Raw genomic sequence first — 27,046 nt, forward strand, 5'->3', positions numbered from 1 at the left:
TTGCGGCAGAGCCGCATTGAACCTGCTTTCCCACGAAAACTGTTCCTTAAATGCTCAATGCAAGTTTGTTCATCACAAACCGTGATTCATTCTTCATAGCGTTTTTACATACAGTGATATGGGTGTGTGTGTGTGTTTTGGGAGGTAGTGTAGCAGCTATCTCGCTACGAACCCGGCGACCCGAGTTCGACTCACGCTCACGGCCAACACCCGGTGACCATTATCTGAACCGCTCCTGGGCTTCCCCTAGGTCGACTCAGCCTCGAATGAGTACCTGGTGCGGTGTGTCGTAAACATCGCCACTGGGGATACAAAGGCGGCGGTGCGCGGTGCTGGCCACAAACCGCCTCGTGTGCCGTGCGGCCCTTCATGTGCGCTACTCGAGAACTGCACTTGACCCAACAGTCTGTTGAGGCTACGCGGGGCAATCTTTGTCCATTGCAATTGTAATCACGCGAAGCGCTTTGCGAATCCGCTTGTGGACGAAGGCTTCCCCACGCCGGCCATGGGAGGTCGGGGGGGTGCCGTGTTGTCGGCTCGAGTCACTCTTGTGAATTAGACTCTTGTCCAGGTCTCTGGAGTTCTCGTCGCCAGTGCCGGATTCTTCTAGCAGCAAAGTAGCGACGTCTGTAGTAGCTACGTATGTAGTAGCTACGTATGTAGTAGCTACGTATGGAGCAAATTTCTCACACACACACCCATACCACTTTCAAGAGCCCCCGCGCTAAATGCTTTCAAGCTATCAATTCCGGTGCAGTGATTATGCACTTGCTCTATTACTATAGTACTCATCTTCTTGGTTCTTTCGGTAAAGTCACGTAGAAGGGAAATAATAAAATAATAAAAATAAACATACTAAAAGAATTCTCACGACGTTTCGGCCACAACGCAAGCAGCCGTCCTCAGGTGAAGAATGAAACACCACCAAGCTTGGAGCGTACTATAGTACTATACTGCCTTCAACTTTTTTGAACGACTGGGTGTTTAAGGTTCGCGATTTGTCGTATGATATGGTTGTATTGGAAATGAAAAAAATACAATTGCTTTACTGTGCGAGTAAAAAATGTTGTGTTTTAATATTTACGTGTATTTTTTTTTATTTAGGGCCCCTTTATAACATCATATGCTACAGGCCCGCACTAGCTTCATCTGCCACTGCTCGTCGGGTTACACAACACGAACAATGGGAGGTCGGCACGCCTTCACCACTGCTGCTCTCTCTCCGTCTGTCACCACTGCTGTCTCTTCCTAAGCTCGAGTTCAAGTTTAGCCTCTTTCTACTTAAAGCACCAAGAGGGATTGTGAAAGGCGCAAAATAAGTGCAAACTACGATTATAAATTTTCAGATTTTTTTTTAAGTCGGCTACGTAAGTCTCCTCCATACATTGAGTACGTCATTCGGCTTGCACGGTGTGGTGAGATGCGGTCGCGATGAGATGAGTTGTACATTAATATTATATTAGCATCGAACCTTAGTTGTGACTGCAACATTAAGTTAAATGCACAGTGCTGAGGACACGGAAATTACAGTTTTCTCTCTCTTCCTCCCACACAAACCCAGCAACCTCCGGGATTTTGTCGTTGTTATTAAACTAGATAAGGTCCACTGAGCTATTAGCTCTTTTTCAGAAGTGACCTGGCCACAAATGATAGCTCAACGAAGTGGCTTATTGCGACGTGGAAATGCATAGCAGCCGAACACTCAAAACGCACGTTGACTCTAAGTGTGGAGGGAAAAACCGGAGGATCCGGAGAAAAATCCACGCGACTATTGGGAGAGAATGATGCAGATATACAAAAGTCGTCAGGATCGGGATCGAACCCACGACCTCCCCGTATACCAGGCGAGGTGAATAAGAATGAATGTACGCGTGTTGAACTTCTTTCGCACCGTACGTAGCCAACCGCGCTAATCGGAGGTGCGGAGGAAGGGCAACACACGTGAACACAACGGCACAAATCTCAATCAAATGTGACCACCGCATCACGCGGAATTGATCATAATTTCAGGAAATCAGCACGTACAGTCGAAAATCAGACATCCTCTCAGACAGAGGCAAACTTCTGCCAAAGCGATAGTCCGAGTCAACGTTTGTTACTGGCAACACAGGTTCGTGTTCGCTTTTGTTCGTGCACTCTTTTCGAATTATTTTCCGTCACGTAATGCAGTTGTTGATTTTTGGTAAACTGATTTCTCTTCTAACCACGGTTGCACCTAATTTTGTAGGCTATTAGTTTTGTAATTACGGGGACACATCAGACGATGCCCTGCTTCCTTGAGTTCTCACCGGGCTACGCAAAATAAATTTTACTCCTGAGATTTCACGAAGTACAAAACGCGTAGATCTTAATTGGAAGGCTATTAACTCATACAAATATTTCCATTAATTAACCCGATGATTGCATTATTTATGAAATGTTAAAACAACGTGAATGTCACGCGAGCCATTTCGTGAGTCTGTGGAACTGTTGAATCTGTGCTCGTAACGGTCACGTCCTCTTCGATTGCACCGCTTACGTTTATAAGCCACGATGGCGAGATGTGAACTCCCTCGCCTCGTATACAGGAGGGCATGGGTTCGATCCCGATCCCGACCCTGACGCCGAATGTATATGTGGAGTTTGCGTGTTTCTCTCCCCGTGGTCGTGTGGATTTTTATCTAGGCCCTCCGAAATTTTCCGTCCACATCTAGGAACATGCGGCTCAGAGCATTTGGCTGCTAGATGTGTTCACATAAGCCACCTTCGTTGAGCTATCATTTGTGGCCAAGTCGCTTCTGAAAAAGAGCTACCTCGCTCGGTGGGCCTCACCTGGTGAAATAAAAAAGAAGAGTTTAGTTTAATGGAAACCTCACGCAACGCCCGTCAGCACCCATCCCTTTAGCCGCATCGCCCGAACAAATTCCAGTGGAATTTCGATTTAAAGCTTTCGTGACTGCAGCGATTCATCTTCTTGGTTCTTTCGGTAAAGTAACGTAGAAGGGAAATAATAAAATAATAAAAATAAAACATAATAAAATAATTCTCACGACGTTTCGGCCACAACGCAAGCAGCCGTCCTCAGGTGGAGAACAGGTCTGTCGGAAAGACAGCGTCTGAATGTCTTAATAAAACATAATAAAATAATTCTCACGACGTTTTGGCCACAACGCAAGCAGCCGTCCTCGGGTGAAGAACAGGTCTGTCGGGAAGACAGACCTGTTCGAGAAGAAGACTCTGTCTTCTCGACAGACCTGTTCTTCACCTGAGGACGGCTGCTTGCGTTGTGGCCGAAACATCGTGAGAATTATTTTATTATGTTTTATTTTTATTATTTTATTATTTCCATTCTACGTGACTTTACCGAAAGAACCAAGAAGAAAAATTCCAGTGGATTCCTTTCTGAAGTTCGTTTCGACGTGGGCAGCCGCCTTGGCCCAGCGTAACTCGTGGAAGCCTGCCCCGTTGTCTTACGTGGCTGCAGAGTTTGGTAGTACATGTTGTTCACGTCGTTTATTGTGAAAATTTGGTCACAGTTCCTATGATCACTGTTTCATTGCTTTTATGGCTTTATTTTGGTGATTTTTGAAAAGTTTTTCGGTTTGGCCATGTTTGTTTGTTGTAGTACAGAGTTAGACTGATGGCCTTAATCTAAGTTGTCTTGTGGTTGTTGTTGTTGTTTGACTTGCATCCCACTGGGATTTTTGCACGCAGTGTTGGTGTACGGTGCTTTTTCTGCAATATTTAGCTGTCTTTTCTTGGATTTTCTGTTTGCACGTAGTCACTTAAAGATGTTTTCTTGTTCATGTTTTTGTTTTTTTGTTTGTTGCGGTTGCACCCGATTCAAGAGCCGAATGGCTCACAGGGCTATACCTAATAAATGAAACTTGAAACTTGGAAACGTGAAGGATCCACGCAACACCATTGGAACCTAATTTGCCAGTAAAAAATATGAAAATTGGTTTTTTACCCTTCTATCTGGCAGCAAAACTGACACCTTTTTTTTACAAGGAGTCATGTTTTGCATAGACCACAATACCTGCAGTCATAATGCAAACAAAACACATAACTCTGACCAGATGACGCCTTTTGGCATCATCTGGTCCAACCCATGTGAGACTAGGCTCTAAGGAAAGCTGTCTCGGGTGTGGACCAATCAACTTCAAGGACAGTGCACATGATCAGAGTTATGTTTTTTGTTTGCATTATGACTGCAGGTTTTGTGGTCTATGCAAACATGACTCCTTGTAAAAAAGGTGTCAGTTTTGTTGCCGGATAGAAGGGTAAAAAACCGATCCACGCAACGTCGGCACGCGTCGCGAGCCCTCTCGATGGGGGACAATAAGCTCACGCCGGAAACTCACGGGGTTGCCTTTAGCGACGTGAAGTCTTTTATTAGTTTTTTTTTGCATGCATGAAGGATAACACAATCGAAATGAAAACTATACCCGTCGACTCGTCACCGAATCGTCACACGTCGTCAGATAATCCATCGCACAAACGCGACGACCGACCGAAAGTGAAAACTGATGCTTTTATTGTTGAAGCTCAACAAAAAACGACGCCCGGGAGAGTCGCATGGTAGCGGCGATCGAACGACGGAGATTCAGCGGAAACCACGTGCCCATCTTGTCAACATATGGGGCGCCGCGGTGGCCACAAGATGTTATCTCCCTCGCCTTGTATGCAGGAGGTCGTGTGTTCGATCCCGATCCTGACGTCTGTTGTATAATTGGTGTTTTCATGTTCTCCCCGTGGTCGTGTGGGACTCCGTTTTTCCCCTCCACAGTTATAAGCACGCGTTTTTTTATTATTTGGCGGCGATACATTTCCACGCGATAAGCCACTTCGTTGAGCTGTCATTTGTGGCCAGCTTTACTCCTGAAAAAGAGCTACATAGCTCAGAGGGCTTTAGCTGGTAAAATTAAAGTTGAGTTCATAGTTACCGTAGTTACATCGTCCACGCGACGCGTACGCATGCGTTTCACATTTACGACTACACAGGAAGCGATAACGATAGAGTAATTTAAAAACATTATGATTACTACCCGTATACAGAACATTTATATTAATATATATCTCTCTCTCTCTCGAATAGAGATGAACAGTTTTGCCTTCACGATTTATAGAACGTGTGTTACGCTATCGGAGACGTACAAAATTCCCTCGAAAGAAATCCCCCTTCAGCTATTAATTTGAAGACGTTAAAATGATTCACGCGACCGTGAAAACCAGGCTACTACGCGCGCATTACACGTATATATATATTTATGTACCCGACACAGTAAACCCCATAAAATACTCGTACGCTGGGATAGCACACTGTTACACATTTATTCGAATGACATAATTTTGGATTTAGCGGTGACGCAGTGAAACGGTTTCCCGCACTGCCCCATGAACCCGGCAACCCAAGTTAGATTCCCGCTCATGGATAACATCCTGTGGTGTATGGTATCTGAACCAATTCTGGGGCCCCAACCCCCGGCCCTCCAGCAATCTGCACCGACCGGCGTGGTGAAGTATGGTCAAACGACCACCAGTGACCGAGAGTACGGAGAGAGACCTTTATCCAGCAGTGCTAGGATCATGGTTTGTCAAACACGAATAACAATTTGTTTTATTATAATATCAGTGGACTTTGAAACAACTGCGGATGCAACTAAATCAGAATCCTACTTAAACTTTAAACATGCTACCTTCAAAGTAAAGAGCAAAATGTTAAATTTCTTACCTATTCTTATCATTGTTAAAGAATCATAACCTTAATTATATAGACGTTGAAAATCTTCGTAAACATAAACAATAATCAGGATGTATAAAAACACACAAATGTTGCGTCATAAATTATAATCAAAGGTGAAAAAATAGTTTTAAATATGTATATGTAACACGACGGTTAGAAAATATTAAATATTATGTATGCTAAACGTATTGACTTTGTTGCAGAGCCAAGTTTAACTCATCTGTAAGAACAAAATAATTAAAATAAATAAGCCACACAAATTGTCTGTCTCATTGACCAAACTCACTCATAATCCTCTCATCGCTATTACAATAGGCAGCCAAACGTGGACTATAATAATGACTGTGCTGTGGAATAGAGGTTAATTATAGCGGCGTTTTAAGCTATGTAATAGCCATTACGTCAATGGTTTCTAACTGATTGTACGTTATAAAAACATTTCATGAAAAATATAATTCGTAATTGCTGAGCACTAACCATAATAACCCCTCTAACCGGGTCTCTATTGAGATTTATTCTGTCCCCGCCTGCGCACTTGGTCATGAATGAGCGGAGGCTTGGAGAACGATGAAGCTCTGCGCTACAAAGCATTAAATGCCTCTCTCTCTCGAGGGGCAGTCAATGCCCACGCCTACCAGATGAGTGAAACTTTCTCCGACATGATCTACGCTTTAGCAACAACGACAACAAAAATCACGCGTAAAAATGACAGTAAGAGAAACGAAAGTGGTTATATAAGGGGGAGCGCCTCATCGTATAACTATACAGGTGGCCACGTAACGCGACCAACACGTGGAGTTTCATAGAAACCATGAATACTTCGCAACAGTCCCTGGGAAAAGTTCCTTGTGGCACAGGCCACGACAGCTCGCAAGCACCGTCCCGCACACGCAGACAAAATCGCACCTTCCAAGTCTCGAACGTGGACTGGGGTAGGGTTGGGGGGGGGGCATTTTAGGAGTGGTTGCCACACCCCCACCCTCCACCCGGCCAAAAAACAAATAACGCGACAACAACCAAAACCAAATTGGTGTTTAAAAGAGGGCATATTGTTGACAATTTTTTGCAGCAGTGATAAGCCGCTGACTGCTCGTGACCAATTTGCATCTACGGTGCACGCCGTTTGTTTTAGCGGAAATAAATACGCAGATAAATTGCCGTCAGGAGTTGCTAGTGGTGGCCGATGCTCGGCTTTTTTAACCGACGAACAAAAAATTTGGCTGGAAAATGCCAATTAATCGCCGTTTGCTTTTTAGGATCTCGGAGAAAATGGAGACGTCGCGTTTATTTGCTTTGGCATTTCACGTTCGCGGACGTTGGAAGGCCCTAAGAGACGGTGCGTTTGCGAGCCTTCGTGCTCGACGGCCTAGGAGCCAAACCCAGACACCTTAAGTCGCTAAATTGAAAACATTGAAGGAAACCCGACTGTCACATGACAGTGATTTTCTGACCAGGGCGACGCCATGCGAACCAAAGTCACTGCCTGCCTAGGATGGCCTGAGCAGGGGCCCATGCTCGTGGAGACACCCCAGCCCTCCCTCTTAGGATCTGTTTCACCTGCGGAGAACAACAACAAAAACAACAGCGGGGGGAAGGGAGGCACTGGGTTAAGCGGCGTAAGATAAACACGCGCGTTCAACGGCGGCGTTGCGTTTCACGTTTTTCATTCTGGACGTGTTGACGAGCGCGCCGTTACGGTACGATGATTATCAATCAACGTTACGATTAAGATCGTGAGTCAAACCCGACTGACGACAGTGAAGTTACTTACAAAAATGTGCATCGATGACGATTGTGATCAAGGTCATGGCGCGAGTGATGGTGACAGGTCATCGGCGACGAGGAATGTGACGACGACACGAACGACGATGACCGTGAGCATCACAATCACGGTGGCGACCGATCTATCTGACAACTGGGCCGATCGCGGCTGATCGGATGACGACATTCACCACGATGACGACAGCGCCTGTCGTCGGGCTCACCAATTCGGCGCCCGCGCTGCCCTGGTACACCAGGTGGAGCGGCTGCTCGTTCTCCAGGTTGCGCACGCTCGGGTCGGCGCCGTAGTGCATCAGCAACAGGATCACGTTCTCCTGCTCGCCGCCACCGCAGGCATCGCCGTTGCCCATCCCGGCCGCCACGTGCAGCGCCGTGTTCCCGTTGTAAGCCTACGAACGGTCCACAGGCAAACCCCACGTGAAGTGATGACAATAGCAACGCCAGTGCCACCCACCACCACCACCGCCGCCGCCGATAGAACAAAGATCCCCTGTGTAGCCTTAACAGACTGTTGGGGCAAGTGCTGTTAGCGAGTAGCGCCTATGAAGGCCGGCACGGCACACGAGGGGGTGGGTGGCCAGCACCACGCCCTGCCGCCTTTGTCTCCCCAGTGGCGATGTTTACACACCGCTCCAGGTACTCATTTGAGGCTGGGTCGACCTTGGGGAGGCCCACGACCGGTTCAGATAATCGTCACCGGTGTTGGCCGTGAGCGGGAACCGAACTCGGGCCGCCGGGTTCGTAGCGCAGCGCGCCGACCGCTGCACCACCGCTCCCCACGGCAGTGCCCCCCCACCACTCCCTTCACGCCCCCACCCACCCCCTCCTAAGGAGTGACTTGTAGAGCTTCGCAGCTCATCGGATTATTGCTGTCGTCGTGTCGACGATCTTACTGCTAATCCTGCATAATGCACGGGCATAATGACTTTAAACCCCTTGCCAAACCTCCTACGCATTTCACAAGTAGTACTAATCGCATATCTGCATTTCCCATAAATATGCTAAATTCCTCTTGATATGCAAATTATTTTGTCAAGGCGCTCTTCGCCCCTCCATCCCAGCATAAATAGTCGCTCCAAGCCTGGGGCGTGCCATTCAGACTCTGCCTTCTCGACAGACCTGTTCTCCACCTGAAGACGGCTGCTTGCGTCGTGAGAATTATTTTATTATGTTTTATTTTTATTATTCTATTATTTTCCTTCTACGTGACTTTACCGAAAGAACCAAGAAGATCTTACCTTCATGTTGATCAGCTGTGGACTGCACGTCGGGAGACGGAGCAGGAAGTCGAGCAGCTCGAGGTTGGAGTCCTGCACAGCGAAGTGAATCACTGACCTGCCACTCTTTCCATCCTGCATCGAACAACAACAGCAGCAGCAGCAGCAGCAATCCCCGGGATTAGTTTATCGCTGTCATTTTGCACACCCCTTTTAACAAAGCGCATTCGTGTGAAACAGACAAAGCTGAGAATGCAAGCAAATATTTTTGTTGTTACTTATATTCTCCGCAATGATGCTGATGATTATTATGCATTGTTTTTAAGTAGCTTTGCGTCGATTCTAGATTTGAAGTTTTCGTGACTGCAAGGATTATATGCTCTTTGGTTTTTTCGGGAAAGTCACGGAGGTACAAAATTAAAATAAATAAAATCACGACGTTTCGGGCGCAACACAAGCATCCTTCTTCAGGTGGGGACAACTCAGCGAAAGCACAAACGCTTAAGTGTGTCTTCGCGTCGATCCAGGAGCCGTATCCAACAGAGAGTGTCCTTGCCCACGGACGTGTGGCAGGCCGCCAGCATTGGTGTAAGCAAGCCTGGCTCTGCTGATGAGACGCTATCCATAGAGCAGCCCCCACTCTTGACCTCCCCACGAAACGCGACTCATTTTATCGAAGCTCGGGTCAGGATGGTGCCGCGGTGGCGAGATGTTAACTACCTCGCCTGGTATGCAGGAGGTCGTGCGTTCGATCCCGACCCTGATGCCTATATATTTGGAATTTGCGTGTCTCTCTCCCCATGGTCGCATCGATTTTTCTCCAGGTCCACCGGTTTTTACATCCACATTTCGAATTAACATCACACATTTTAGAGTATTTGGCTGCTAGAAATGTCCACATGATAAGCCGCTTTGTTGGGCTATCGCTTGTGTTCAGGTCACTTCTGAATATAACTATTTTTCTCAGTAGGTCTTACCTGGTAATACATGTATTTTGAACGTGTATGGTACGTATGTTGGACTTCTTATACACCATACATAGCCAAACGCACTAATCGAAGGCGTGGGTAAAATAAAAAATAAAGTTTGGTTTTAATAAAAAAAAAACGGCTCTCACCTGAGCGTGGAGCGAGGCCCCCATGCCCAGCAGCATGGCGACGGTTCCCAGGAGGTGCTGCTTGCGCTGCTGCAGCCGCACCAGCTCCGCCGCCCCACAGGCATTCTGGGGGCGTTCGAGCATCGCCTGCAGCTCCCGCGCCGTCTGGCCGTGCGCCATCACCGCGCAGTGCAGCGGCGTGAGGCCTGAGGGGGGCGGGCAGGGGGAGAGGCGTCCTCCGTTAGAGAGTTCCACGCTCGTCCATGGCAGGCAAAACGCAACGGCGCCTGATCATCGGCGGCCGCAGCAACAACGGTGGCAGCAGCAACGTCGGTTCGTCAGGGTTCATTCGTTCGGGCTCATTCCTTCGGGTTCATTCATTGGGGTTCATTCGTCAGGGTTCATTCGTCAGGGTTCATTCGTAATTGACAAGGGCCCAGGAATGAAAAACTTAAAAAGCGAAGAGTTTCGTTGATTACTCGAGAACCTTCCGTGCCTTAATCGGCACACTTGCTGACTGATTTGATGGCCTCTGTCGTTGTGACTTCTCTCATTGGCCTCCTGCCCTTGCCTACTGTCCGGATAACACGGCTCTCTCGTGCGAGCTGCCAATATTGTCCCAGTGCACCGCACTTCAATTCGTGCATCAATTTGCATCAATCGTCAACTCATCGTCGTCTCTCTCTCTCTCTCTCCAATCGTTGTCAATTCATCAGTCGGCTTTCGTTAAAAAAAACACCGTCAAATGTATACCGTGCCATGTGCAGACGTGCGAATGTGTGAATATGACTGAAGCCTGCGATGTCACTACAAGAAAATGTAATTAAACCTGCCAAGTAAGTTTTTGAAATGTTTAAAACCATTGGGATTAATTAAAGGGAACAAAAGAGTGATAGAAATATATACGTTTAAATCTGTAAGATATCAACAGTGGTTTAACACAAAGCTCTAGAGATCGCGATTGTGTTTGGACTCGAGACACTCGCAATCTGTGGTGAGGTATTCAAAGGGCTCCGCGTGGAGAACACGAAACCTACCTTCGAAATTCGTAACGTCAACCTCCAAGACCTTTCCCCTCTGCTTGCACCACTTCTTCAGAACCTGCATCCACCGAGGCGGAAACATCACGAACGCGTTATACCACCTGCTCCCGCACCCCGACGTTCTCTCACATAGCATCGGAACCAAAAACAACTTGCACGGTAGGTCCGCGCTTAACGCGCGGTGTTCGCACAACACACTCGGCAACATCGCTCCGAATAAGCAGTCTTAGAACTCTGTGAGGCTTTCCGGGGTAACCAAGTATAATCCCAAAAAAATTAAGTGATACCGATTGAGGATAGGACGCCACGGTAGCGAGATATTTAATGCCTCGACCGTTATGCAGGAGGTCGCTGGGTTCAATCCCAAACCCTGACGTCTTTATGTTTGAAGTTTGCATGTTCTCCCCATGGTCGCGTGGATTTTTCTCCGGGTCCTCTGGTTTTACCCTCCACATTTATAAATCAACACGCGTTTAGAGTATTTGATTGATGTAAATTGTGATGAGCCACTTCGTTGAGATATCACTTGTGTGCAGGTCGCTTCTGAAAGAAAGCTATGAAGCTCACTGGGGCCTTACCCAGTCAAATTACATATCGGTTTTAAAAAACTGGTTTGAGGATTTCTCACCTCCAGCACCTGCAGGAACCCACCCTCGGCACAGACGTGGATCAGGGACCGGCCCCAACGGTCGGTGGTGCCGTTCTCAGCGCCCAGCCTCATGAGGTCACCCACGATCAGAGGCTGATTGGTCACGGTCGCCAGGTGCAATGCCGACTGGGTAAAAAAAAAAAAATGAGTTAAAAAAAACACACGCCCTGTTTTTCAAGGTACACAAATTGCATCGTGATTTTTTTTTCAAACGATTTTGGTGAACGCCTTTAGCGTAGTTTTTATTCTTTGCAACGAACCCGAAAACACTTTGCGCGTGGCGAAATTTGGCACTTTCACAATCCTCATCGTCAGCCGTGGTCAATCCACTGTCGCGTGAAGGTGTCACCAAGCCGTCCGTTTGCTACCCGTCACCTGGCACCCGCTAACGAGCGTCGGGGTGGTTTCCATGGTTCTTTTTTTTTTATCATCTTTATGAAAGTTACGATAGCATTCATTTTTCACTGCAGACATCCTTTGGGGTTTTTTTTTGTTATCATTTCAAGTTTGTGTGACGTGCGTGTTGAGTTGGGGGTTACTGAGGAAGCGGGTTACACCTTCAAAGAAGAAAACACGCGGGAGACAAAAGAGACACACGCGCGCTATTGCACAGGGACAGAGACACGTTGCGTAACTACGCGTCGCCTTTACAGACTTCCTTGAGCACTCATTTGCATTTCCTCAACAGTTGAGGTGGCGCCTTCGCTATTTACATTTCTGCATCTTGTGGGCGGGCCGACCGGTGAGTTGCGCAACGCCGAGCGGCGTCGAGGAAGTCGAATTCATGACCCCGGACGCGGGGACAAACACCGACGCCGCGTGACCGATTTTATCGTCGAAGTCACCCGAGGCAGGGTGCGAACCCACCCCCTTGCCGACCCCCCCACCCCCGCCACCACCTCCAACCTCCGGGCCACTCGCGCATCTCACCAGGCCATTGTGTTCCCGTTCGTCCAGGTACCCGTGACTCGCCATTTTCCGTGCCAGCACGAACGCCAGCGCCCGCTGACCGTGAACCACCGCAATGTGCAGCAACCTAGAGTGGGGTCACGCACGCACGCACACGCACGCACATACCAGCACACATACACACACCAGCACACGCGCACACACGCACATGCCAGCACGCACACACGCACCAGCACACGCGCACACACGCACATACCAGCACGCACACACGCACCAGCACACGCGCACACACGCACATACCAGCACACACACACACACACCAGCACACGCGCACACACGCACATACCAGCACACACACACCAGCACACGCGCACACACGCACATGCCAGCACGCACACACGCGCGCGCATACCAACACGTAGCCAAACACATACGTGGACACAACAACACGCACGCAAACAAATGAAGACGGTGCACGTTTGAGCAGGATGACTATGCACAATTTGAGTCAATTAGGCCAACTCTTTACCGCTCAGTTTTATTCGTATTAGTATTGGGCCAGGATAGCTGGGATTTTTTTTCACGTATCAAGTTCATGTTAAGAGGGCATATGTGAGAGTTTGCCACCGTGACGCCGACAAGGTATAATTTCGTCATTTATGACAGTCGCTGCCGGGATTTTCATGCCATTTAAACGTGAATGTGTAAGCAAGAGAGAGAGAGAGAAAAAATCGTATCACTAATGGCTTTAAGCCATGCAATTTTTTAAATAAGACGGGGGTGGCGACCAGTATTATCTCGAGTTACCAGCCCACTGCCAAAAGAGTCCACGGAAAAGTCCGCAACAAGATGTCACTTCCTTCCAAGTGGCTCTGAATTTAGTCGGCATCTACAAAGTTTCACGACGAAATGCAATCCGCAGACCAATACTCGATTGCATTTTTCGCAGGCTACTGTCACTCTCAACTAGCCTGAGACTAAACAGCTGATGCAATTAACGCCGCTTCTCGGCATGGAAAAGAAGCTTGACGGTTCATCGGATTCCTCCAGCATAAATAAACCTTCTGATTTCTGCGGTAAAGCTCCACTTTGGCCGCACCGACACCCCCGCCGTGCAAGTGCGAGCGACCCGTGTCTCGTCGTCGTGCCCTTACGTGTCGCCGTCCACGTCCTTCTGGCACAGCTGCTGCGTCGTCACGTGCGCCAGCTTCTGCTCCATCTGCTGGATCTGCCTGTCCAGGAACGACGAGCCGCCGCCCTGGGAGCAAGTGCTGCTCACGTTGGGTGCCAGATGAGGAGCGGGAGGAGCAGCAGGAGCAGGAAGAGCAGGAGGTTGGTGCCGCGGCTGCTCGCTCGGCCTGCCGCCCAGGGGGGAGGGGGCGGCCTGCTGCTGCTGTTGCTGAGGCTGGCGATCGGAGATGTACACCCATTTGTTGTCCGCCTTGGGAACCTTCCCCATGTCGAGCTCGGCACAAGGCCACTCTTGCGGCTTCGGCTCTGCCGGCGTGAACTTCTTGTCCGGCCAGCAATCCTCCAAATGCAGGAAGAGCTCCGGTGTGTTGATCGGGTCGTGGGTGATCGTCCCCATCTCCGGCTGGGGAGAAGAGGATTTGAACATGTCCCGCTCCTCTATCTCGAGGATGTTATCGAGGATTTCCTGCAGGTCGTCGCTTTGGTACTCGGAGGAGTTTTCCTGGAACATCTCCGACATCTCGAAGGCGGAGTCCGACTCTTGTTTGGGCTGCGAGGGCGAAAGACACCGCGAGTTACACACGTGTGCCACGTTTAATGCATGCAGGGCGATCTACCAAGAGGTAACTTTGAATCGCTGATACGTCGTAACGCCGCGTTATATATTGTCCCAGGTTAGGCCCACTGAGCTATGTAGCTCTTTATTCAGCAGCAACCTGACCACAAATGATTGCCCAACGAAGTTCCTCATTACGTGGAAATTGATAGCAGCCACATACTCTTAGCGTGCGATGTTGATTCTAAATGTGGAGGGAAAAACCGGAGGACACGGAGAAAAATCCACACGACCACGGGAAGAACATGCAAACTCCAAATATACAGCAGCAGGCGTCAGGGTCGGGATCGGACCCACGACCTCCTGCATACCAGGCGAGGTAGTAAACATCTCCTAGCCACCGTGACGATGACGAGAGAGAGACACGCAAACTCCAAATATAAGCCTGGTTGCCAGGGTCTGGATCGAAACCCGCGACCTTCTGTATACCAGGCGAGGTAGTTAACATCTCGCCACTGGGCACAGTCCTTGGGGGTAGTTGGAGTTCCAACTATTATTCCCAGGGTTCGTTGTTAAAGTGGCGACAGGAACGGGAGAGTGTGTGGTGCGTGTAGTTGCCCGCTGCCTCTCCGCCAAAGGGTTCTCACCGGCTGGGATGGACACACTCGCTTGGAGGGCACGGGCGTGTTGCCACTACTCCGGCGCTTGTTGGGGATGTATCTTTGGTCTGCACATCGTGGGGGGGGGGGGGCGGGGGCAGAGGTGGTGGGGAGCCGGGGAGGAGACAGAGGCAATGAACATTAGTCGCGAACAACGCAGACCAGGGTTTGGACTGATTGATTCACCGATAGGAAAGAAAAAACGTACGACTGCTGATAAAGCGTTGGCCAAAACTTCATTGCATTACGTATATATATTTCAGTGACTAAAGCAGCGTCCACTTATGACAATTAACGGATTAACGGCAATATGGCGGCAGGGTGGCGCAGCAGTAAATCTCGTGTGCCTCACAGCAAAAAGGACCTAGGTTCGCTTCCCGACTGGGCGCCTTTCTGCGTGGAGTTTGTGTGCTCTCCCCCTGCTCTGCGTTAAACACACACGCTACACCATCGGTATTGGCCAAAGCATCCCGATGCTGGATGTTCGCCTGCAAATTACTGACATTGGGATGGCAAGTCGCAGCGTCGCAGCCCACTGCTGCAAGAAACAAAAACAAACTTGGCAGGACCGTGCTGAAAGCAAGTCTTCAGACTCGGTGAGGCTTTCCTGGGTAAGCAAACGTCAACAATAGGAATAATACTAATGATGGGTGGTAATTATTTTCACACCGCGCCATTGGAAATACGCGCTTCAAATTTGCCTTATTTTTTGTATTCATTCACCAATACAAAGTCCTATGGAACACAGCCAGAACTAAAACGTAGCTACAAAAAAACATCTGAACTACGCCCTGCCCTCGAAAGGAATTTCCGATTGACGTGGCTAACTGGTGGTGGTCGGTGTCCGTTCAGTCGCCAAGCGAAGTGTGTGCCGCGTGCGACTTCAGCGTGAGCCAGTGGCCAGTGTGCGGGCAGTACCTTCCATGCAATTGCTCAGGCTTCCTTGCACCTGGGTCTGCAAAAACAACAACAACAACAACAAATGAAATTGACAACGGTCGTACATTTTACAATGTATTCCATTGTTTTTAACAGATAAAAAAAATGAGTTCCGTGTGTGTGGCAACTGTGCAGCCAACGTTCACCGTATCCCTACCCAGCATAGTGTCCCATATCTTTGACCCAGCCAAACTGGTTAGCGATTGCAACTCCAAAATAAAAGTCTCCTGGCGATTATTATTGTATTTCATTCTCACAGTGCACTTTTTATGTACTGTTCCCAAATAAACGTATTCTCGTCACATTGAGCATGCTAAGTAAGTCTTGGCTTTCCAATACAAAACTTGAGAAACTTGGAATATATGTGTGTCAAACATATCAGTCCAACTTTCCATGGCAATATGCCTTCTTTCTTCATGTCATGTTGCATGCAAAGTAAATTATTATTATTTTAGCGATCTTCTGAAATGCATTCGTTTTCTCGTTTCTGCACCAGTGAGATCGATCGCACGGTAAAATGCAAAAGCACCGCTGAGTGTGACAAACTACTTTAACGAGCCGGTTTGTTTTTAGAAACAGTTCGTACGTCCACCCAGGCACTGCCACTTTAACAACAATAATTATCCCGACCGTACTGCAACACAGCTGGTCAGTGGTGAATGATACCTGAACCGGCTAAAACCGGTTCGGAACACAGTTCCCCCCTGGTTAGCCAGGAAGTGCGAGACATTTCCAACTGCAATAAAATAAACTGGTATACTCGTTTTGCGAAGCGCGTGCGTGCGCGTGGGCGATCACGCGCGTGCGCCCTTTTTTTTATCAATTCTAATTCCACAGCTGTTTGTAAACCCGGCCAACTTTTCCGGGAAAGCAGAAGAAAAAAAACCCGCTCAGCGCCGCATTCGGCGCAAACGGGGGGCGGCCTACGCCGCACCACCACCAACACGTGCGTGCATTCCGTTCCGTACGCTCGGCCTATTTATATGGCGCACTGCTGTGGCTGCGGCCCTCTGCGGGCAGAGTGTTTCCCTCCGATAAGAGAGCGAGAGCGAGCGAGACATAGAGAGAGGGGGGGGGTGGGAAGAGCGATGCTTGACGCACCTGGCCCGTCACTTGGCCGTTCCTCTGTCGCTCCAGCAGGGTGCGGACCGTGCAGCGCACGCGCACGCCTTGGTAGACTCGTGAGCTCTCACCACCTGCAGCGGCGGTAACAACAACAATAACATCAACGACCTGAACATCAACAACAACAACCAAAGAAAAAGATCCACCCCCGGCTGGAGCTTTCACAGGCTGTTGGGGGCAAATGGCTGTAGCGAGCACCTGTGAAGGCCGGCACGGTGCAACGATGGGGAGGGGTGGTCGGCACCACGGATTGTTTATACCCCCACACCAGACACTCTGTTTGAGGCTGAGTCGGCCTGTGGCAGGGAGGCCCAGGACCGGTTCAGATGAATCGTCACCGGCGTTTGGCGGCCGTGAGCGGGAATCGAATTCGGGCTGGCTGCCGGGTTCGTAGTGCCGCGCGGCACTAAACGCCACTGCAAGCAATCGGGACCCGCTGCGCCACCATCGGCTAACAACCACCGAAGCGTTAGGTGACAACGTGCAAACCGGCAAAGCGACAACCATCGGCAATAGGCAAGGGGTGAAGTAGGAGACTCGGCGTGCAGAGACAGCAAGCTGCCTTTCTCCCACTGAGTCAAGAGATTTTTATTTTATTTTATCAGTTAGGGCCACCCAGCTATGTGGTTGTTTTTCAGAAGCGACCCGGCCAAAGATTATTGCTCAACGAAAGTGGCTTATCATAACGTGGTAATTTATAGCAGCCGAATGCTTTTTAAACGCGTGTTTTATAAGTGTGGAGAGAAAAAACCGGAGGGCCCGGAGAAAAAAAATCTACACAACCACAGAAAGAGAGACACGCAAACTGGGAATATACATCAGGCGTCAGGGTCGGGATGGAACCCACGACCTCCTGTGCACCAGACGAGGGAGTTAACATCTCCTAGCCACCGTGGAAGACCCACAAGTCCCCCCCCACTCCCCATTGTTTGTACAGCTCGTATACTCTGCCTCTCTAAAATAATAATGATTTTAATTGCGTCTTTCACCTATCTCAGAATGCCTAAAATAAGAGCGATCATAATGAGGGTCCGGCCTTAGGGTGTTTGGAAAGTTCCATTGAATCGCGGATGGGATTATTGTTTCTCAAATATAAATTCACTCTCCTCAGTTGCATCTCATTTCCAAGGGAGTAAAATGCCGTCGATTCCTTAAATGTAACATGTCATTTACAAAGCAAACATGACCGATTCATACTGCACAATATGGCAGATGTAACACTTTAGACACTGTAAATATAAAACGTTAAAATAATGAAAGTTACAAAAGAAATTAGGTAACATGTTTTAAAAGAAATATCACAATAAGCAAAAACGTTTGCCGAATCTTTTAAAAATGAGCACGCAGAAATAAGTTGTGACGCAGTGGAGAGGCTACATTTAAAATATCGTATCAGTGCAAACAAGATGTTTCTTTTTTTAACTGCATACCTTGAAGGGCACTGGCCTGAAAAGTTTCTCTCGTTAAAAAAAATGCCACTTACCGTGCATAGGTGATTTTGAAGACAAAATGTTTCTCAGACGAGACAAATCAATGGGATTCCTGGCGGCTGGTGTCAACTTGTGCGACCTCATCGATGGCAATTGTTCACGCAGGGCTCATCGTCCAGAATGTCCCTTCCTCACGCAACTCGACAAACGTCCTCAATGATAGTGCGCATTTCCCTTGCGTCCCTCTGAATCACCCCCCCCCCTCTCCTCCCCCCATTGTATAGAATCCCAGTTATGGAACACGTATTTTTTTTTACATTATTTTGGGAGTCGTGCGCTAACCGCGAGCGAGGAAGCAGATGTACGATTATCCAAACGGAGGTCACTGCGCCCCATTATAAAATTGACGATTGTGCAAATGTACAAAAAAATATATTGTGGGTATCCGAGTGACGTGGGTCGATGGGTCCGTAATGTGAACTCCCCATTCTCTCGATGTTTTGGAGAAGCGGGGCAGGCCAAGGAAAACTCACTGACCACAGAAAGCCCCGCTTACGAGTGCCGAATTAACGCACGCGCACAAAAAAAAACACAGAAGTTAATTTTCCTGGGAGTCGCCGATTTTTTCAACGGGTTAATTTCCTATTCTGCTCGTTGCGTTACGAAATGAAAGCCAATCGCATCGAACGCGCACGCTTCGCCTACCTCGTTGAGATTTGCCCTTGGAGGCTACGTTTGCTTCTCACCGCTTACCGAATGTTTAATGTGTCCGTGTTGTCGCAAGACTCAAGTGGCGAGTCGGCACCGAGCCGTCGTCAGCGTGGTGTTTGCATAAAGGCTAAAAAGAGTGCTTCGCTCATTCAAATCTACTTTTTTGTGTAAATGTTTCGTCATATAGAAATGATTCGGTGGTGCTGTTGCTGCATTGGCACTGGTGCGACAAGCAACACGTTAACAACAAGAAAACGAAACGCGTTCGTCAATATCACGGCAACATTATGCCCGACGGCTCGTATTCACGGCACGTTTAAAATATATATTTAGTGATTTAAAGCTTTCGTGACTGCAGGGATTCATATTCTTTGTTCTTTCGGTAAAGTCACGTAGAAGGAAAATAAAAATAATAAAAATATATATTAAACAATATTCCCTTCTACGTGACCGAAAGAACCAAGAAAATTTACACCATGAGACCTCCTTTACCAGGGTGCAAAATATAGTAATAGGTTTTTACCCTTTCAACTTGTACCAGTTTAAATGGTAAAAACCTATTACTAAACCAAGAAAATCTATATTTAGTGGTCAATATGTGCAAGTGCGGTGCGTAAACATCGTGGCGCTGGTCACGTGTACCGTTCCGGCCTTCGTAGGTGCTTACTCTTAGTTCTTTCGGTAAAGTCACGTAGTCAAAAAATGAGATTCAAATTAATAAAAATAAAACTATTTTAATTTCATTTATTACCTACGTGACTTCACCAAAAGAACTAAGAGTATGAATCCTTGCAGTCACGAAAGCTTCAAATCTAGAATTCGTAGGTGCTGCTCGCTAACAGCACTTGCCCCAACAGTCTGTTAAGGCTACACGGGGGGAGGGGGGGGGGGATCTTTGTCTGGTCCCCAGGGGGGGGGGGGGGGATTGTGGGGGGGGGGTGTTGTAACGCACCGGTCTGCCGAGCAGAGCACGAGCTCTCGGGAGGGGAGCTGGGTCCTCCACCGTGGCCGTAGCAGGGCGAGGCGGGGGTCCCGGCGCGAGGAGACAGCCCCATGCCGCTGTCACGGCTGTGGCAGTCGTCCGGACTCCTCGGTGTGTCGCGCATCTTCCCTCCTCGTTCGTGGAGACTCTACGGTAGATATATATATCGTGGGGGGGAGGGGAGGGGTCGAATATTTTTTAAATTTACCAGCTAAAGTAAACAATACAATTTTTAATAATAGAATAATTTTTGTTTTATTTTTTACCTTCGTGACTTTACCGAAAAAAAAACTGAGAGTATGAATCCTTGCAGTCACGAAAGCTTCAAATCTAGAATTACCAGCTAAAGGCCCACTCAGCTGTATAGGTAACAAAAGGTTCAGAAGCGATCTGGCGATCACAAAATGATCGCTCAGCGAAGTTGCGTCTCGCGTGGAAATGTTATAGCAGCAACATCAGCAGCAGCAGCAGCAACCAGGCACTCTAAACGCACGTTTGATTCTAAATGTGGAGGGGGGAGAGTGAGAACATGCAAACTCCAAATTAAACAACAGCGCGTCAGGGTCGGGATCGGACCCACGACCTCCTGTATACCAGGCGAGGTAGTTCACATCTCCTAGCCACCGCGGTAACAATCAGCACGGGCCAACAAACGGTTCCAGAGCAGCAAAAGGCAGCAGCGGCAATGCGAGCCTAAACATCTACGGAGATGAAAGTCGAGAGAGAGACACGGGGGTCCCCCCCCCCCAATTGCCAATAATCATCGCGCCGTTCGCCAGCGTGGGTTCGAGTGAGCCTAGCCTCTCTGCTCATGAGACGCTCGTGTTGAAGCAATACCCGCTGAAATGATGGCACTCCCACAAAGGGCCTTGTGACTGATGGGGATGTTTGAAATAAAGTTGGTGGGATTTTTTTTTAGGTTTTACGTGGAGGGGCAGATATGTGAAGGTGTATTATCGGCGTATTATTTACCCTCGAGAAAAAGATCGAACCTACCGGGCAGAGAGAGAGAGAGAGCGAGCGGGTGGACTGTTCAGTTAAAGCGTGTCATGGCAATAGTAAACAAATCCATACGAATTATAATGCAGCGAATTCGATTACGGTTTATTCTCAATCTAATGTTCGATAATGGCCACGCCATAGCGGTTGTATGCAGTGCCGGATTAAGATAGTGCGGGTCTGTAGCATATCCCATTAAAAAACACGTAAATATTAAAACACATTTTTTTACGTGCATCGTAAAGTAATTGTATTTTTTCATTTGGGATACAGCCATATAATACGACAAATCGCTAACCTTAAACACCCGGTCGCTCGTAAAAGTTGAAGGCGGTATAGTACTATAGAGATAGAGGAAGTGCAGAATCACTGAACCGCAATTGATAGCTTGAAACCATTTAGCATGGGGCCCTTGAAAGTGCGGGGACCGTCGCTATGTAGTAGCTACTACATACTACTACATATGTAGTAGCTACTACACATGCAGCTACTACATTCGTAGCTACTTTTGCGACTAGGAAAATCCGGCACTGGTTGTTTGGCAATCGCGGGTTGCGAGTGGGAAGGACCCCGGCCGAACCAGCTCGGAGGAGTACGCGCCACTAATGTTAGCCGTCGCCTGGAGTCAAACTTAGGTGGCTCAGGCTCGTCGGGCAATGCGCGAACCACTTCGCCCACCGCTCCCCCTGCACCCCCCCCCCCCCCCCTTCATCAACATTATTTGCAAAATAATAGTTATCCATGTACCCGAGTAAAGCACTGCATACAGGAATATACATGTGCAAAAGAGTTGTCACCCTGAAGTAATGGATATGGAGTGTAATATACCACACGTTATACAATACAGACCCTCACCGCTATATTGCAAACACCGTCACAGCAAATCCAGTTTTTATTTAATACGAACCCTTAGAAATGACTCCAATGTTTGCATACAATATGTTCTAAGACTATATGATATACAGCATACAATCTTTAAAGAGCGTCATGTGATTTTAAATGTTTGCATTGTAATCCTTGTAAAAACAAAACGTAGAGGCGACATTCGGCACGTTACATACCCCAAACTGAGCAAATCCGTTTTGACGCGTAAAAAAATAACTAAAACTCCACACTTTATACTCTTAGTTCTTTCGGTAAAGTCACGTAGGTAAAACATGAAATAAAAAATGTATAAAAATAAAATGAGAATAAAAATCACGACGTTTCGGAGGCAACACAAGTCTCCGTCATCAGGTGGGACCGTCACAGCCAGATGTGCTGCTCCACACTTTACCATCTCATTTCTAATCGAGTACACACACACCACACACACCGTGTTGTTGTATACTCACCAGATATTCCGATGAGAAAAATGTCAACGGCAGTTGCGGCCACCGTCTCTCTGACCGACGCACACACAAAACCCTCCACCCGCCCACAAAGACTCCTTCGCTCAACTCCGCAAGTGTCTCTCTCTCTCTCTCCGCCCCCCGCGGCCCTTCCGTCTCCTCTCGTCGCTGCGTGCGAGCGCGCGTGAGAGTCAGCCGACTGTGGCGTGCCGTGTGCGTGCGAGTGCACTTTAAGTTGTGTGGGCGGTGTCTACTCCGGTGCGGGGCGGTTCTTTGGAGTGACGGGCTGTTGCTGCTGCTGCTGATGATGATGATTGATAAATGATGATGGCTGTGGTATGTTCAGTTTAATTTATTAGGTACAGCCCTGTGAGCCATTCGGCTCTTGAATCGGGTGCAACCGCAACAAACAAAAATAAAAACATGAACAAGAAAACAACAACAACAAAACGATGTACTTTACTTCAACCGTGTCAAGTCCACTGAGCTTTTAATTTTAAATTTATTTTCTATACGTGACTTTACCGAAAGAACCAAAGAGTATAATTTCGATTTAAAGCTTTCGTGACTGCAGGGATTCATCTTCTTGGTTCTTACGGTAAAGTCACGTAGAAGGGAAGTAATAAAATAATAAAAATATAACATAATAAAATATTATTATGTCCAAACGGATTTGCTTTACCGAAAGAACCGAGAAGAAAAAAAACAAAGAGTAATTCCTGCAGTCACGAAAGCTTCGAATCTCGTCTCCACTGAGCTGTTTAGCTCTCTCTTTTTTTCAAAGGCGACCTCATCACGTGCAATGGAAGCTCGTCCGCATTGGGCTATGACAGTCATCGTACGTGAGAATTTAGAGGAGCAGCCAAAATAATCTTAAAACGTTAATTGTTTAAAGTTTTTTTTTTGTCATGTGAAGGAAGGCAAAACCGGAAGCACCCGGAGAACAATCCACGCGACCATCACGGGGAGAGGGACAGAAAACACGCGGACTCCAAATATGCAACAGGCATCATCTGAAGGGTCCGGGATCGAACCCACGACCGCCTGCGTACCAGACGAGGGAGTTGTCGCGTCCTTCCCAGTGGCGATGATCATTAATAACACTGGTCAACACACTTTTTCTGGCATAAGGTATTCCAACGGGTTTAAGGTAGTAATAGGTTTTTACCCTTTCAACTGGTACAAAAACTGACACCTTTACACAAGGCAGTTGAAAGGGTAAAAACCTATTACAGTACTATATTTTGCCACTGGTAAAGGAGGTCTCATAGGGTTTAAGGTAATTTTGGGGTGCTGATTCCAAATCTGGCATCAGTTTTTGTCCATCACATCAGGTTTTTGAGATATCAAATATTTCATTTTCAATAAAAACTGCAGAAGAAAAATATTAAATAAATGTGGATATCTACATAAAATGATATTATAAACACACTATCCTAAAAATACAGCACCATATTTTAACACTAAAGCAGTCACTGACTCGCAACAACTTGCAATCATAAGTGACAGTTAATTTCGGGTAAAATCAATGAAAATGGGGTATGCCGATAGCATAAAATGAGATGTGATAGAGCAAATCTGAGATCAGATTTGGTATCAGCACCCTGAAATTAGTTGCAAAAGTCCAGGCCAGAAAAAAATGTTTTTTGTTGTTGTTGACCAGTGTAATCAGAGGGAACATTCTAAAAGTGAACGCATAGCGAAATCGTCGCAAAAAAAATCAATAATCATGATGGGTCACAAATGAATACGGAGACGATACACCTCCTCATTTCTCTCTCTCCACATCGAAAAAATAGGTTGTGTTTTACACATCTCATCAGCCACACGGCCTCGCTTCCGATAGTTTATTACCCAGCAGTATTGCTTTAACACCAGCAATCTCTGACCCGGTTTGGACATTTGATGTCTCATCAGCAGTGTCCGGCTTGCTTCAACTAATGATGCCGACCTGCTATGTGTTTACAGGCGACGACGCTTGTCTGGCAGTTATGGATCCTCATGCAGTATGACTCACAACTCTATAATACTTCACACGAACATAATCATTGGCGTCCACGCGGAGAACAGAACGAAATATATGACCGGACAATACAATAAAAAATACCCCTCCCTCCTTCTCGTGTTATGGCTCTACAGATCACCCCTTGCAAAGTAAATAATCCTCGTCGCTTAAGTTCGCATCTGGTTAAACCGGGGGTCCTAATGCCTTTGGCTCCAGAGCCGCGTGTGGCTCTTCAAGGAACCACTGCTTCATGTACACGCTATTTTATTAAGGACCCACCACCGTCTCGTGTCAACCACCGTAGTGGCATTGCGCCTCTTGAAGTATTGAGGTGTGTGCCGGATCAAGCTAGTTAGGGGCCAGTAGCATATGTTATAAAGGGGCCGTAATTTTTTTTTTTACACGTAAATATTAAAACACTAATTTTTTACTTGCATAGTAAAGTAATTGTATTTTTTCATTTGCTATACAGCCAGATAAGACGACAAATCGATAACCTTAAACATCCGGTCGTTCATAAAAGTTGAAGGCAGTATAGTACTATAGTAATAGAGCAAGTGCAGAATCACTGAAACGGAATTTATAACTTGAAAGCATTTAGCGCGGTGCCCTTGAAAGTGCGGGGCCCGTAGCTACTACATATGTAGCTTCTTTTGTTAATCGGATAATCCCGCACTTATTGAGGTGTGCTTTGTTGTTGTTGTAGTACCGAATTCGATAAAAAAAAGTCTCTGCTTGTTATTCTGTTTGCCGACGCCCGTGGGCCAAACAAACAAACACCTTGACTTGTCTCCTCGCCGCGTGCAAACAAAAAATGTTACCGCATTATTTGACGCATCCCATCGGTATTCGATTAAATGATCCCTGACTCCAAGGGGGTTGGATGGAGGAGCTGAACGTTGACGATAGTTGCCACCCCTTTGATAGATTCCGAGGAAAACAATATTTGACGACAACAACAAAAAAAACCGCCCAATCGTTACGGGCAAGACTCGTTGCGTGCTTGGCCGTTGTTATGGAAAATATAAATAATAATAACCATGAGCAGTGGTCTACGGGCATGATCGATGCAATAAAAACGCGATTACGTTCGTCATTGGGGCCGGCTTGCGTGCAGCGTGGTAACTACAGTGGTCATTGCGCAGCGGAGTAAAACTGGACCACCACCCACATTCGTTTCCCCTGCCACGGCTAACATTAGTCGGGTGAGTGAGGTCTGAACCGTGCCTGCCCCCACCGTCACCAAACGCTACCCCCCCCCCGCTCCCTTTCACCGACCCACACACGTGGCCAGCGTGTTGAATGCGCTATGAACCATCGTGCATAACAGGTATTATAGGTGGCTTAAAGCTTTCGTGACTGCAAGAATTCATATTCTTTGGGTCTTTCGGTAAAGTCACGGAACTTTGTGACTTTACCGAAAGACCCAAAGAATGTATCATAGGCTGCGGCGCTACGCTGTAAGCAGCAGAGGGCGGTACAGCAAAATACATTCTTGTACTGAACTTCTATTCCTTCCCCGCAACCCAGGCTGACCAGCATGGTGAAGTCTATGGTCTAGGGACGCCGCCGTGGCGAGATGTTAACTTCTTCGCCTGGTATGCAGGAGGTCGTGGGTTCGATCCAGACCCTGGCACCAGCTTTATATTTTGAGTTTGCGTGTCTCTCTCTCGTCATCATCACGGTGGCTAGGAGATGTTAACTACCTCGCCTGGTATACAGGAGGTCGTGGGTTCGATCCAGACCCTGGCACCAGCTTTATATTTGGAGTTTGCGGTGTCTCTCTCTCTCGTCATCATCACAGTGGCTAGGAGATGTTAACTACCTCGCCTGGTATACAGGAGGTCGTGGGTTCGATCCAGACCCTGGCACCAGCTTTATATTTGGAGTTTGCGGTGTCTCTCTCTCGTCATCATCACGGTGGCTAGGAGATGTTAACTACCTCGCCTGGTATACAGGAGGTCGTGGGTTCGATCCAGACCCTGGCACCAGCTTTATATTTGGAGTTTGCGGTGTCTCTCTCTCTCGTCATCATCACGGTGGCTAGGAGATGTTAACTACCTCGCTTGGTATACAGGAGGTCGTGGGTTCGATCCAGACCCTGGTGCCAGCTTTATATTTGGAGTTTGCGGTGTCTCTCTCTCTCGTCATCATCACGGTGGCTAGGAGATGTTAACTACCTCGCTTGGTATACAGGAGGTCGTGGGTTCGATCCAGACCCTGGCACCAGCTTTATATTTTGAGTTTGCGTGTCTCTCTCTCGTCATCATCACGGTGGCTAGGAGATGTTAACTACCTCGCCTGGTATACAGGAGGTCGTGGGTTCGATCCAGACCCTGGCACCAGCTTTATATTTGGAGTTTGCGGTGTATCTCTCTCTCGTCATCATCACAGTGGCTAGGAGATGTTAACTACCTCGCCTGGTATACAGGAGGTCGTGGGTTCGATCCAGACCCTGGCACCAGCTTTATATTTGGAGTTTGCGGTGTCTCTCTCTCGTCATCATCACGGTGGCTAGGAGATGTTAACTACCTCGCCTGGTATACAGGAGGTCGTGGGTTCGATCCAGACCCTGGCACCAGCTTTATATTTGGAGTTTGCGGTGTCTCTCTCTCTCGTCATCATCACGGTGGCTAGGAGATGTTAACTACCTCGCTTGGTATACAGGAGGTCGTGGGTTCGATCCAGACCCTGGTG

The 27,046-nt window shown here is 47.8% G+C and overlaps 1 protein-coding gene across 1 annotated transcript; it reads right to left on the minus strand.

Annotated features, from left to right (window-relative positions):
- Positions 1-5,886: 5,886 nt before the first annotated feature.
- On the minus strand, positions 5,887-22,450 carry LOC144943048 (NF-kappa-B inhibitor zeta-like). Its single transcript, XM_078870215.1, has 13 exons — positions 22,348-22,450; positions 19,985-20,162; positions 16,868-16,962; positions 15,746-15,782; positions 14,816-14,895; positions 13,576-14,162; positions 12,443-12,548; positions 11,492-11,638; positions 10,858-10,921; positions 9,842-10,026; positions 8,746-8,859; positions 7,711-7,896; positions 5,887-7,282 (listed from the first exon to the last, which is right to left on the minus strand). The coding sequence occupies exons 2-13, from the start codon at positions 20,136-20,138 to the stop codon at positions 7,202-7,204; spliced, it is 1,836 nt and encodes a 611-aa protein (XP_078726341.1). The 5' UTR covers positions 20,139-20,162; positions 22,348-22,450; the 3' UTR covers positions 5,887-7,201.
- Positions 22,451-27,046: the final 4,596 nt, after the last annotated feature.

This window comes from Lampetra fluviatilis, chromosome 29, assembly GCF_964198595.1.
Source record: "Lampetra fluviatilis chromosome 29, kcLamFluv1.1, whole genome shotgun sequence".
In the NCBI taxonomy this organism is placed as follows: domain Eukaryota; kingdom Metazoa; phylum Chordata; class Hyperoartia; order Petromyzontiformes; family Petromyzontidae; genus Lampetra; species Lampetra fluviatilis.